General features: G+C 36.0%; 1 protein-coding gene across 2 annotated transcripts; it reads left to right on the top strand.

Annotated features, from left to right (window-relative positions):
* The first annotated feature begins 1,665 nt into the window (after positions 1–1,665).
* Positions 1,666–7,426, top strand: LOC105038837 (cysteine-rich receptor-like protein kinase 8). Of its 2 annotated transcripts, XM_010914749.4 has the most exons (7): positions 1,666–2,519; positions 5,141–5,266; positions 5,539–5,672; positions 5,853–6,063; positions 6,333–6,570; positions 6,655–6,805; positions 6,885–7,426. In XM_010914749.4, the coding sequence occupies exons 1-7, from the start codon at positions 1,700–1,702 to the stop codon at positions 7,233–7,235; spliced, it is 2,031 nt and encodes a 676-aa protein (XP_010913051.1). In that variant the 5' UTR covers positions 1,666–1,699; the 3' UTR covers positions 7,236–7,426. The 2 variants fall into 2 exon arrangements, with proteins under 2 accessions (XP_010913051.1, XP_019702570.1); XM_019847011.2 differs by lacking the exons at positions 1,666–2,519; positions 5,141–5,266; positions 5,539–5,672 and having other exon boundaries at positions 5,851–5,972.
* The last annotated feature ends 3,316 nt before the right edge of the window (positions 7,427–10,742 follow it).

The raw sequence follows: 10,742 nt of genomic DNA, 5'->3' as shown, positions 1-10,742 counted from the left end.
CAAGAAAGAAAAATAAGAGAAGAAGAAGATCAAGGAAAGAGATCAAGTGTTGATCGCGATCCAGGCTTCGTTCAGATTCAGCAGGCTAAATTTTTTTAGAGAAGAAAATTTTACTTGAAAAGGGCTGTTCCAGGTTGATTCTAAGTGAATATCTATAGAGATCAAATACTTGTGCGGCTAGAAAATTTTTTTTTTCTCTTTCAAATTCAAATTTGAAGAAAGAGATGGCAAAACAGGTGTGCGATTTTGATCACAATTTAAATTTCAGCATATGTCAATTTCAGCATATGAACTAGATCCTTGTGGTTTTATATTTTTATGCATGCATAATTTAGATTAAAAGTGTTTTAATCTTGTATTCCACTGTGGTATTTAGAAAATAAAATTTTGAAACACACATGCATGCCCCAAACCTCAATTTCCAACACACACACATATATATATATATATGTGTGTGTGTATTCACAGGAAGTCGTATATGTTCACGGAAAGTCACAGAAAGTCATATATATTTACAGAAAGTCATATACTGGAAGTCATATATGTTCACGGAAAGTCACAGAAAGTCATATATGTTTACAGAAAATCATATATATTCATAAGAAGTCATATAACAGAAAGTCATATATATATATATTCACACAAAATCATATAACAAGGAGCCATATATATTCAAAGAAAGTCATATGGCAGAAAGTCATACGAGATATGAGGAAGGCATGAAGGGCATTTTCATCATACAAAATTTTTAAATGAAAATACCAACCTGCAGACATTAAATGTGCATCGGGAAGCGATGGCTACGTAGTCTAATTGAAGGAAGCGATGCACTCCACGTCAGATTTTCTACACCGAAGGCGGTGTACAAAGAATTTCTCATCATATAATGCTTTTATTCAATGCTTTAATGTGGGTTTCAATGCCATCGTTTAATAATATAATACTTTCATTCCATACTTTCAGAATTATTAGGTAGAAGAGTCCTGACTCGTGGCATTATAGGTTGATTTTGATCTAAATGATATTCATAGACGAGAATGTGTTGTTTATGTGGATAGCTTAACTTACTAATGAAATTTTTCTCAGTTTCTGCTTTCATATATATATATTAGATAGATCTTTTTCATCTTCAATGATCTTTACAATTTGCTCGCTTTACGAGTGGAAGAAAATACTCAAAAAAAATAATTTTTTTAATAAAAATTTTGCTAATAACCTGTAATGGATATTTTTATCTTTTAAAAATATTACAATTAATATTCATGAGAAATGAGACGAGGATTATACCATGGTATAATTGTCATCTCTGATGTCTTGAATAAAAATTTTATTAATTTTTAAAAAATAATAAATGCTCCTTTTTGTGCCCTGAAGGCACTGGTTAGCAAAACCCATTTTAAATTTGATCGAAGAACAACGTCATAATCACGCACGACGGAGCTTGGAACAATCACTGTACCATCAAATAAACCAACAGAATATAACTGGTATGTTCTCACCCACGTATCACGTATAACTGGTACGTATCACTATCGTTTTCATTGTCCCTAGCTTTCTGTGTGACGCGTGGTGCGACTTCTTCCAAGGCTCGCTCCATAGACCGCCATCATCCGGTCCAGTCTTCAACCCACCATCATATCTTTTAATTAAAAAGCGGGGAAAATAAAATATATCAGCGTACAGCAACACATCACCACCAATGTTCCTCTATCTCCCCTCCTCATCCTCCCTCTTCCTCCTATGCCTTCTCTTCTTCCTCCACCACTCCCCTCCCGTCGCCGCCAAGGAACTCCACTACCAAATTTGCGGCGACACCAACTACACAGCCAACAGCACCTACGAGACCAACCTCAACATCCTCTTCACCTCTCTTGTCTCCAACGCCTCCCTTTCCGGTGGCTTCTCCAGCGCCGTGATCGGCCAGTCTCCCAACCAGACCTACGGTCTCGCCATCTGCCGTGGCGACGACAACGCCTCCCTATGCCTCTCCTGCCTCCAAACAGCCTCCCGTGACATCGTCCGCGTCTGCCCCTATAAGATCGAAGCAGTCATCTTATACGACCAGTGCCTCCTCCGCTACTCCAACGTCTGGTCCCTAGCGACAACAGAGGCGACGAAGCGAATCATGCTGTCGAATATCTTCGAGATAACAACGGACCGTCCCCTGTTCGAGAAGCTACGGGACGAGCTTCTGAGTGCTATAGCCGATGCCGCCGCATACAACACGACGAGGAAGTTCGCCACCGGGGAGGTCAACTTCACGACGGACTTCCCGACGATTTACGGCCTGGTGCAGTGCACGCCAGACTTGTGGGCAAGCCAGTGCCGGCAGTGCCTTCAGGATTCGTTCAAGTGGATACAGACGAACTTTCCTTGGGCGCAGGGGGCAAGGGTGTTAGAAGTGCGCTGCTATTTCAGATACGAGGTCTACCTGTTCTATGACGGGCCGTCCATGATAAAGCTTGGTTCGCCGGCGCCGGTGCCAGTGCCTCCCTCTGCAAACCCTGCTAGAGAGAAAGGTAAGGGAAGTATGGTCACTTCTTGCGAGAAATAAGGAGACCCAGTTGCGATTATACCAGTTTGATGAACAAAAAGGGTTAACAACTACATGATCTTATATTTAGATAGATCAATCCTGGGTAACGCTCTCTAATATCCTATCAATTAATCCTGCAGTCTGGCAAAATTCTTTTTGAAGATAAACATTTGCATAGTCTGATTGAGAGAATTAAAGTTATAATTCTTGTGAAATAAATTTGTGAGAAGTAATTACAAATCAGCATGATTTATCAGACTATCCTTAACCGGATAGCATAACATAAAAGAAGCATATACTGGCAGGTAAAAAATTTTGCTCGTTTTTCAGTTAACAAAATTGAAATATATTGGTTTCTTTGGTGTCACCTTCCAGCTCCCCACTTTTCTTTTTTCTTTATCTTGTTTTGGTAAAACAAAAACTTAAAGGTGATATTGGATAACCATATTTCTATTTTGGTTTTCTAAAATGTTTATTCTAATTTTTTAGAATGTTTGAAGCAAAAACCGTGCACGATGAACGGTGGCTTCTCTGTTATGATTAGCATTGCCACCAAACACCAACAACACAACAATCACCAAGCACATTCCAAGTGACTAACAACGGGATTTCCAGACTTTGAGTTTTATTAAAAAAATAAATAAAAACTGAATTCGGTTTTTAAAAAGCTTGAAATTGGAAAAAATGAAATTGGTACAAAATGATATCTTGACTATTAATATTTCTTCATCGATAAATATGATACCATGCCTTTAGATTATTCTCCCCTTTCTGCCTAAATATAGTGCATTTAGACACACTTCCATCTATTATACACTAATATATGTTTCTTTACGATAATTTTTTTTGATCAATTTTTTCTTTTCAATTTCAAGCTTATGGTTTTCTGAGTTATTTATCATAAAATTATCCTAAAAGTGCTACCATTTTTTTAAGAGAAAAGGAGATAGACCCACCTAGGGTAAATGGATATTTATAATATTTAATTTATTAAAATTTATTCTCCAAAATGATGAATGATCTTTGAATAAAATAGTAATGTTCTGCAACATCACTTCATTCACCCGTTCGATGTGACAGTTGAGTGTTAATGCAATGCATTGGAATGTGGGAGAGTGAGAAATCGGTGTTGTCTAGCAAGCATTTTCTATCGGAAAATTCCGAGAAACACCGCTGCTTTACCAAGTCTTTCCTAGGAGGCCCACCAAAAAAGAATGGTCCCCACTTTCTGCTGCAGTCCTGCTGAAAGGGTGCGAAAGAAAAAACCCCGGTCCTAATCAGTGACAGAAATGGGTGTTGTCTGGCATGCATTTTGTATTGGAAAATTCCGAGAACACGGCTGCTTTACCAAGTCTTTCCTAGGAGGCCCACAAAGGGTCTGCTGCAGTCCTGCTGAAAGGTTTGCTAGCAGTGTGTTTTAAAGGCACATTTATGAGGCATCCTGCCCCAATACGCGTAGCAGTAACTAATTTTAGCTGACCTCGTAACCTGTGTTGTTAGAGAATCACAATTTATACAAGTATCTTAGGCCGAGGTCTCGGATGATAGAAAATATCTGTAGATACCATAAAGTTGAAATCGTTTTTCCCTCTTAGGAAGCTATTTCGTTCTCTGGTGCAATGTAATTTCAATATTGCACACAGAGAACCGTTAGCTAGACACTAAAGTAAGGGCTAAAGGGCATGTTAGAGGAAACTATAATTTTCCTTTTCCACAGCTTTTTTTCTTTTTGTGTTGTTCTGGCTGCTCAAGAGAAATGGATGATGATAAATATTTGTACTGACGTGAGCGGTGGGTGGGAAACAAAACAAGAAGTCTACCGCCCTTCTGAAACCCATATCAGATGAGAGCAAAATACATCGCTTTCAAACTCCAGAAAGTTGTTGCATATCTGAAATATGGCCCTTCAATATATGGTCGGGACACGATAAGTCTTGGTTTCAAAGGACAAGAATCAGACATTTTTGTTAAAGAAATTCTGATTTGATCGACGGACTGGTGTGAAATTATTTGACAAAGAACATCTTTATCTTATTGGCAGTGCAGCAAAAAAAGATTATTACATGGGCGACCCTTTAGGCACCAATGCTAAATACTGAGACATAAAGCAGTACCAAAAATACTGCCACATAAAGGTAGTGTTCTCCACGAACCAACCAAACTAGCCATCCTTTTTCTCTGGAGAATAGACGGATAGGCCAACTTCCACAAGTTTAGTAGTGTTTGATCAAAGATAGTTCTCACCGATGTCATTATTGCACCAAATTAAGAATTAACTACATTGATAGGAGTTCTGATGGTTGACCAAAGAGGCCTAATAATCTCACTTGTATTCTTGTGAGATTGCAACCTTTTTTCTGGAATTTCTAGTCCTCTTTCACACCTAATCTTTTTGCCTACCATTGCTACAATCAGTTAGCCTTCCCTGGTTTATAAAGTAAAAACTAATTTATAGTCTCAATTTCCATTTGGTGCCACAAGGATTCATAGCACAACAAAAATGCATCGATAGAATAGATATCTCTTGACTAATGGATCCGTGTTCTGATATCGTAGAAGTGTGTCTGAGATGGAAATACTAATGAAATTTGGTCATTTATGCAGGAAACAAGAAGAATGTAACAGGAATTGTTCTTAAAATTGCCATACCTCTAGTGTCATCATCCTTGCTAATATCCATCACCTGCATTTGCTTTTGGACAAGGAGGAAGTCGGCAAAAAATTTACTCCGTAAGTGATCCATATCTGCAAAATTTAGTTTCTTTCCCAGAATCTTTGTTAAATGCAGATTTACTGTAATTAAGAAATCAGCCATACACTGTTTGATCATCTTCATAGGTCAAAATGGGCCTGTCAAAGTAGGTCCACCAGCACACAAGTTCATACGCCTGATAGGTTTACTCAACAACGTGCTTGAGTGAAATTATTTAGAAACCAGTACGGTCAGTTCATTTTGCAAGACGACCGATTTAAAATGGTTTTAATATTCTTTGCTTTTTCAGTAGACGAAGACAACCTGGAGGAGATCACTCATGCTGAGTCACTATTAATTGATCTATCTGTGCTAAGAGCTGCAACCGCCAACTTCTCTGAAGAAAATAAACTTGGAGCAGGTGGTTTTGGTGCAGTTTACAAGGTATCATTGCAATCTCTTATGTTAGAATCATACCCTAATTTCATTCTAATCTTGATAAAAGGACTTCAAAATAAAGATTTAATATATGCAATCTTTATTTTTCTTGATCCAAATCAGTTCCATTAATATATTCATTTTGTTCTGGTTCATATTTCCTGTTAATCTTATAACTCTTCGTAGGGAACACTACCCAACGGGCAAGAATTTGCAGCAAAGAGGTTATCAACAACATCGAGACAAGGACTAGCAGAGCTAAAAACTGAACTAGTTTTAGTTGCCAAGCTCCGGCACAAAAATCTTGTAAGGCTTCTGGGTGTTTGCTTGGAAGAGCAAGAGAAGTTGCTTGTCTATGAATATGTGCCTAACAGAAGTCTGGATACCATCCTTTTTGGTATTTTTCACTCCATATAATTGAACTCATCCTTTTACAACTTGTGTGATGACCAAAATACTTTCAGCCTACAAATTTATCTGATGATCTTTTATGTTTGTTCATACATATGTTGTTTCTTTTTGTTTTCCTATTGAATCCAAAGCTTGCATTTCCGCCTTAGACTTCTCTCTGTTAGTAGAAACAATAACTATCCGATCATCTTTTAAAGTATCTTAAACTTAATGCAAAGTATTAGCTCAATTAACTTCTAAGTTTTTATGGAATAGATCCTATGAAACATGAACAGCTACACTGGGCAAGAAGGCACAAGATCATCCATGGAATTGCTAGAGGCCTCCTATACCTACATGAAGATTCTCAGCTAAAAGTTATACATCGGGATTTAAAAGCCGGCAACATATTATTAGATGCAGACATGAACCCTAAGATTTCTGATTTTGGTTTGGCTAGGCTTTTTGATGCAGACCAAAGCCAGAGCATCACAACCCGAGTAGTTGGAACATTGTAAGTAGGATTATGAATAATCAACATATTTTTCCAACGGCAGATCATATACTATCTTCAATAATGTACTCATTTTCATTGCAGTGGATATATGGCACCAGAGTATGTTATGCATGGGAAGTTTTCAATTAAGTCAGATGTATACAGCTTCGGCGTGCTTGTTTTAGAGATCATAACAGGCAGGAAGAACAGTGGCTTCTCTAATTCAGAAAGTGGAATATATCTTCTGACCTATGTGAGTTTTTAAATTATAATACACATATCACAGTTCTATTCTACATGATTAACCTAATATATAGATTTGTTTCACACAGATATGGGAGCAGTGGAACAAAGGAACAGTTTTGGAGATCCTGGACCCATGTTTATGCAGCAGTTGCCCGACAACTGAGGTGCTAAGATGCATTCAGATTGGACTATTGTGCGTTCAGGAGAATCCATCTGATAGACCTGATATGTCGACAGTCGTTATGATGCTCAACAACGATGCTGTTTCTATCCCAGCTCCTTCCAGACCAGCGTTTTGCATTGGACAGAGTGTCATAGATTCAAATGCTAATTCAAATGAATTTGATGTACGTGGTGGTATATGCAACCGATATTTGGATAGGTTGACACCGATGTCACTAAATGAGGTGTCAATTACGGAACTTGAACCTAGATAAACATAAAAATGCAAAGTAAATGAGGTGGTGTAAATATTTGAGGAAGGTTGGTGGCTAATATCTTTAAAGACTAAAATCTTTGTATAGAGCTTAAAGACTTTGAGACGTGGATCCTCTGAAACATTGGAAAACCAATGTGTATGTCCCATATATGTCTTATATCATTCCATAGTCTGATAAGCTTTGCCTAAGTTCCTCTGCATCAATGTTTACTTGTCACTTTAGAATTGAAGTATGATAACAGGAAATGATATAGAAGAGAGAGGAATTCTTTGTGCACCGCGGATGGTGCAGCGGTGATTGATTTATTCGCGGAGTCGTGGTGTGACACATAAAAAAAAAAATTTGTTTTTTCACCGGTCCTGTGTGGAAATCAATCACCGCGGATGGTGCACGCGGTTCTGCACCGCTTGCGGTGCACAAGGAATTTCGTAGAAGAGAAAAAGATAGCTTCAAGTAAAAATCTTAAAGAATGGGAGTAAGCATTCATCAATGCAACCAGGCAAGACAAAGAATAAATAACAAACTAAGAATTTTTATACTCAAATTAGATTTTGCAATTTAAAATAATATTTGATTATAGGTCTGGGCACAATGATAAGGTTGCTCTATTATGATAAAAACAATCTCTCCATATCCTAGATAAATTTAAATTTGAATGATAGGAGAATGATCGATTTCATTAATTATTTTTATTTATTAAGTGAAATACTAATTAAAGCTAGGATATGAAAAATATTTATGGTGCGTATGTTTTTAAGATTAGCTAATATTATTGTATACTTATAGCTGATATTTTTATTTTATGTCGGCTAAATAAAGTATTTCTCATTTATTGACCTATCAAGTAATAATATATATGAACCTATATCCAACAGTTTATCATAGCACGATAAAATTTAATTTTTTAGTATTTTTTAGAAATATGACTAAATGAATATCATGAAAAAAATTTATACCTAGCATTTTATTATAAATGTAGTGTAAAATCTAATTTTTCAGTATTTTCAAAAGTATAGCTAAATTAATATTGCAGAAAAAATTATATCCAATATTTTATCATTAATACAAGGCAAAATCTGATTTTTTTAAATATTTTTTATAAATATAACTAAATTAATATTATGAAAACAAATTTTTTTGTAGTGTTAATAGCGGAAACAGAGAAATAATTTAGAAAAAAAATTATAAAGAAAGAAATTAGAGAGAGAAAATATAGGTAGAAAATAAAAAAAGAGAGAAGAAAAGAGAAAAGGAGAGAGATATTCTCTCTTCTTCTTCTTCTTCTTCTTCTTCTTCATTTTTTTTTTTTTTTGGCAAATAATATAGGGCATCTATGACCGATCCTCTCTAGAATAAAGGAGAAGGTTTGGTCGGTGATGCTGGGGCTTCACTACCGGACGGCTGACGGCCAAGCATGGCAACAGCATGGTGGCAACAAGGCCAGAAGGTGTTCAAACAATTAAAAAAGAAGAAGAAAACAAGGCTCGGCCTTTAACCCATGAACCAATGGTATCTGAGGACCGGGCGCTCTAGCCGCAGCTGCAAGCCAATGTGGGTGACTAGTGAAGCATTCCTGCAACAAACACTGGTGGTAGGAAAGGTCAGAAAAAGGAGAGACAAGGCCAAAAGATTAGATTAGAAAAATAGGAGAAACAGAGGACCCCTCTCTTAGCTAAATCCGACGACTAATCAAGCCGGAATCCATGATTCCAACACTCAGAATGTTGGGAAGAAGAATCAATTTTAAGAATCAGTAAGTCCTTACCTTCATCCTGGCGGTTGATGAACATGATTTCCGGTGGCACATGGTGAAGGACATCCAAAACAAAAAGGAAAGGAAGATTTTTCCGACAATGATGGTTGACAATGGCGAAGCTTGAAGGAGATATGATGGTCTTTAAGTAGGAGGAAAAGGAGGCTCTGGGAGTCCTTCTCGACCTTGGATTCTCACTGAAGGAGTCGAGAGGAAGAAGACGTCGATCAGAAGAAGACTCCACTTCTTCCCATCATATTCCTTTCTTCCTCCGCTGCTTTAATAATCGTGCAGCCCTTTTGGGTCAGCTTCTGGTATCTGGGCCAGTCGAGTGGACCACTTGACCGCCCCAGGCCGACATAGGGTCCATTTTGGGTCACATATTCCATTATCCCCTCCAAAAAAAAAATTCATCCTTGAAATTTTCTCATCTGTGCTTTCAAAAATTTAGGGGGTACAGTGCCCTGATCATAAGTTTAAGGTCTCACTAGATTTTATCTTAGGAAAAGCTTCAACATATTAAAACTTGAGCTAAATTTGATATCATTCATTTCTTGGAATCAAAAGTCAAAGTCTTAATTACAGATAAGAGTATCAAGGTTCTTGCAAAAATTATGCACTGGTATTAACTTAATTGATCTATTACATGGTCATAAATGACTTTAGTCCATCATCAGTAGAACATTGTTCAAGACTGATAGAAAACTCAAACTCTTTCAAACGGTAAAGGAATGATATTGATAGGAGTAATACATGCTTCAAATATAGGGGGAAAGAGATTTGCATCTAATATTCCATATTCAAGATTGAGAACGATGGTCCACTAACTTTACTTTAAACTTAAGATATTAAAACTTAGCACAACACAGAATATGGGAACCTAGTAGTGAAAATCACAAGATGACATCCAAATCAGTCAAGAATTGAACATATTTTACCTTTTTCTTTGACAATGAAGTTATTCCATATAGGGAAAATCAAACTTTCTATTGTAAAACTTTCCTAATTAAGAGATAACAATTCCAGCTAATAAATAACTCATACCACCATTTTTCCATTTGCGCACTCTTATTTAAACATCAAAATCCTCTACATGCACTAAATGACTTTCGGTTAAAATACTATTGTGTATTGAAAATATCTAGAATTTAATTCTAAATTAAAAAGAGCTTTAATTTCTCATTCCCACTATGCCTCGAGCATATTTATCTAAATTAACATTTGAGTTAATTGACACATTCAAAACTATCATATAGACCACTTACTATAATTTAAACATGTATTAAATCTAAATTCTTCTGTCAATTCAATTAGACACTTCCAACTCAAAATTCTATGAGTAGAATCTACAAGATTTTTTTTTTTCAATTTTTCATTAAGTTAGAACGCCTTAAATTAAACACATAAGTAAAATTGACTTAATTATCTTTTCTAAAATTTCTTTCATCGAGATCTTTAATATCTATCAAAAATCTTTCATAATAATTATGCAAGTTATTTATAATCAAATTCTCATTGCAATACTAAATTTTACTATGGTTCTCAATAACAATAGCAAAAGAACTCTATATCAGTTCATAATCCCAAAGTTGTAAATTAAAAGTTCACATACATCTCATAATCTCTAATAAATATAAATAATTTTTTTATCTTTATCCAACGATAGCAATAAAAAATTTCACTAAAATAAATATTCTGCAATCTCAAGTAAAATCAATTTCTTTAATTAGAAGTAGACTTATTTGTAATAT

The sequence above is a fragment of the Elaeis guineensis genome, chromosome 1 (genome assembly GCF_000442705.2).
Source record: "Elaeis guineensis isolate ETL-2024a chromosome 1, EG11, whole genome shotgun sequence".
Classification (NCBI taxonomy): domain Eukaryota; kingdom Viridiplantae; phylum Streptophyta; class Magnoliopsida; order Arecales; family Arecaceae; genus Elaeis; species Elaeis guineensis.
This window is presented reverse-complemented; position numbering and strand designations above follow the sequence as displayed.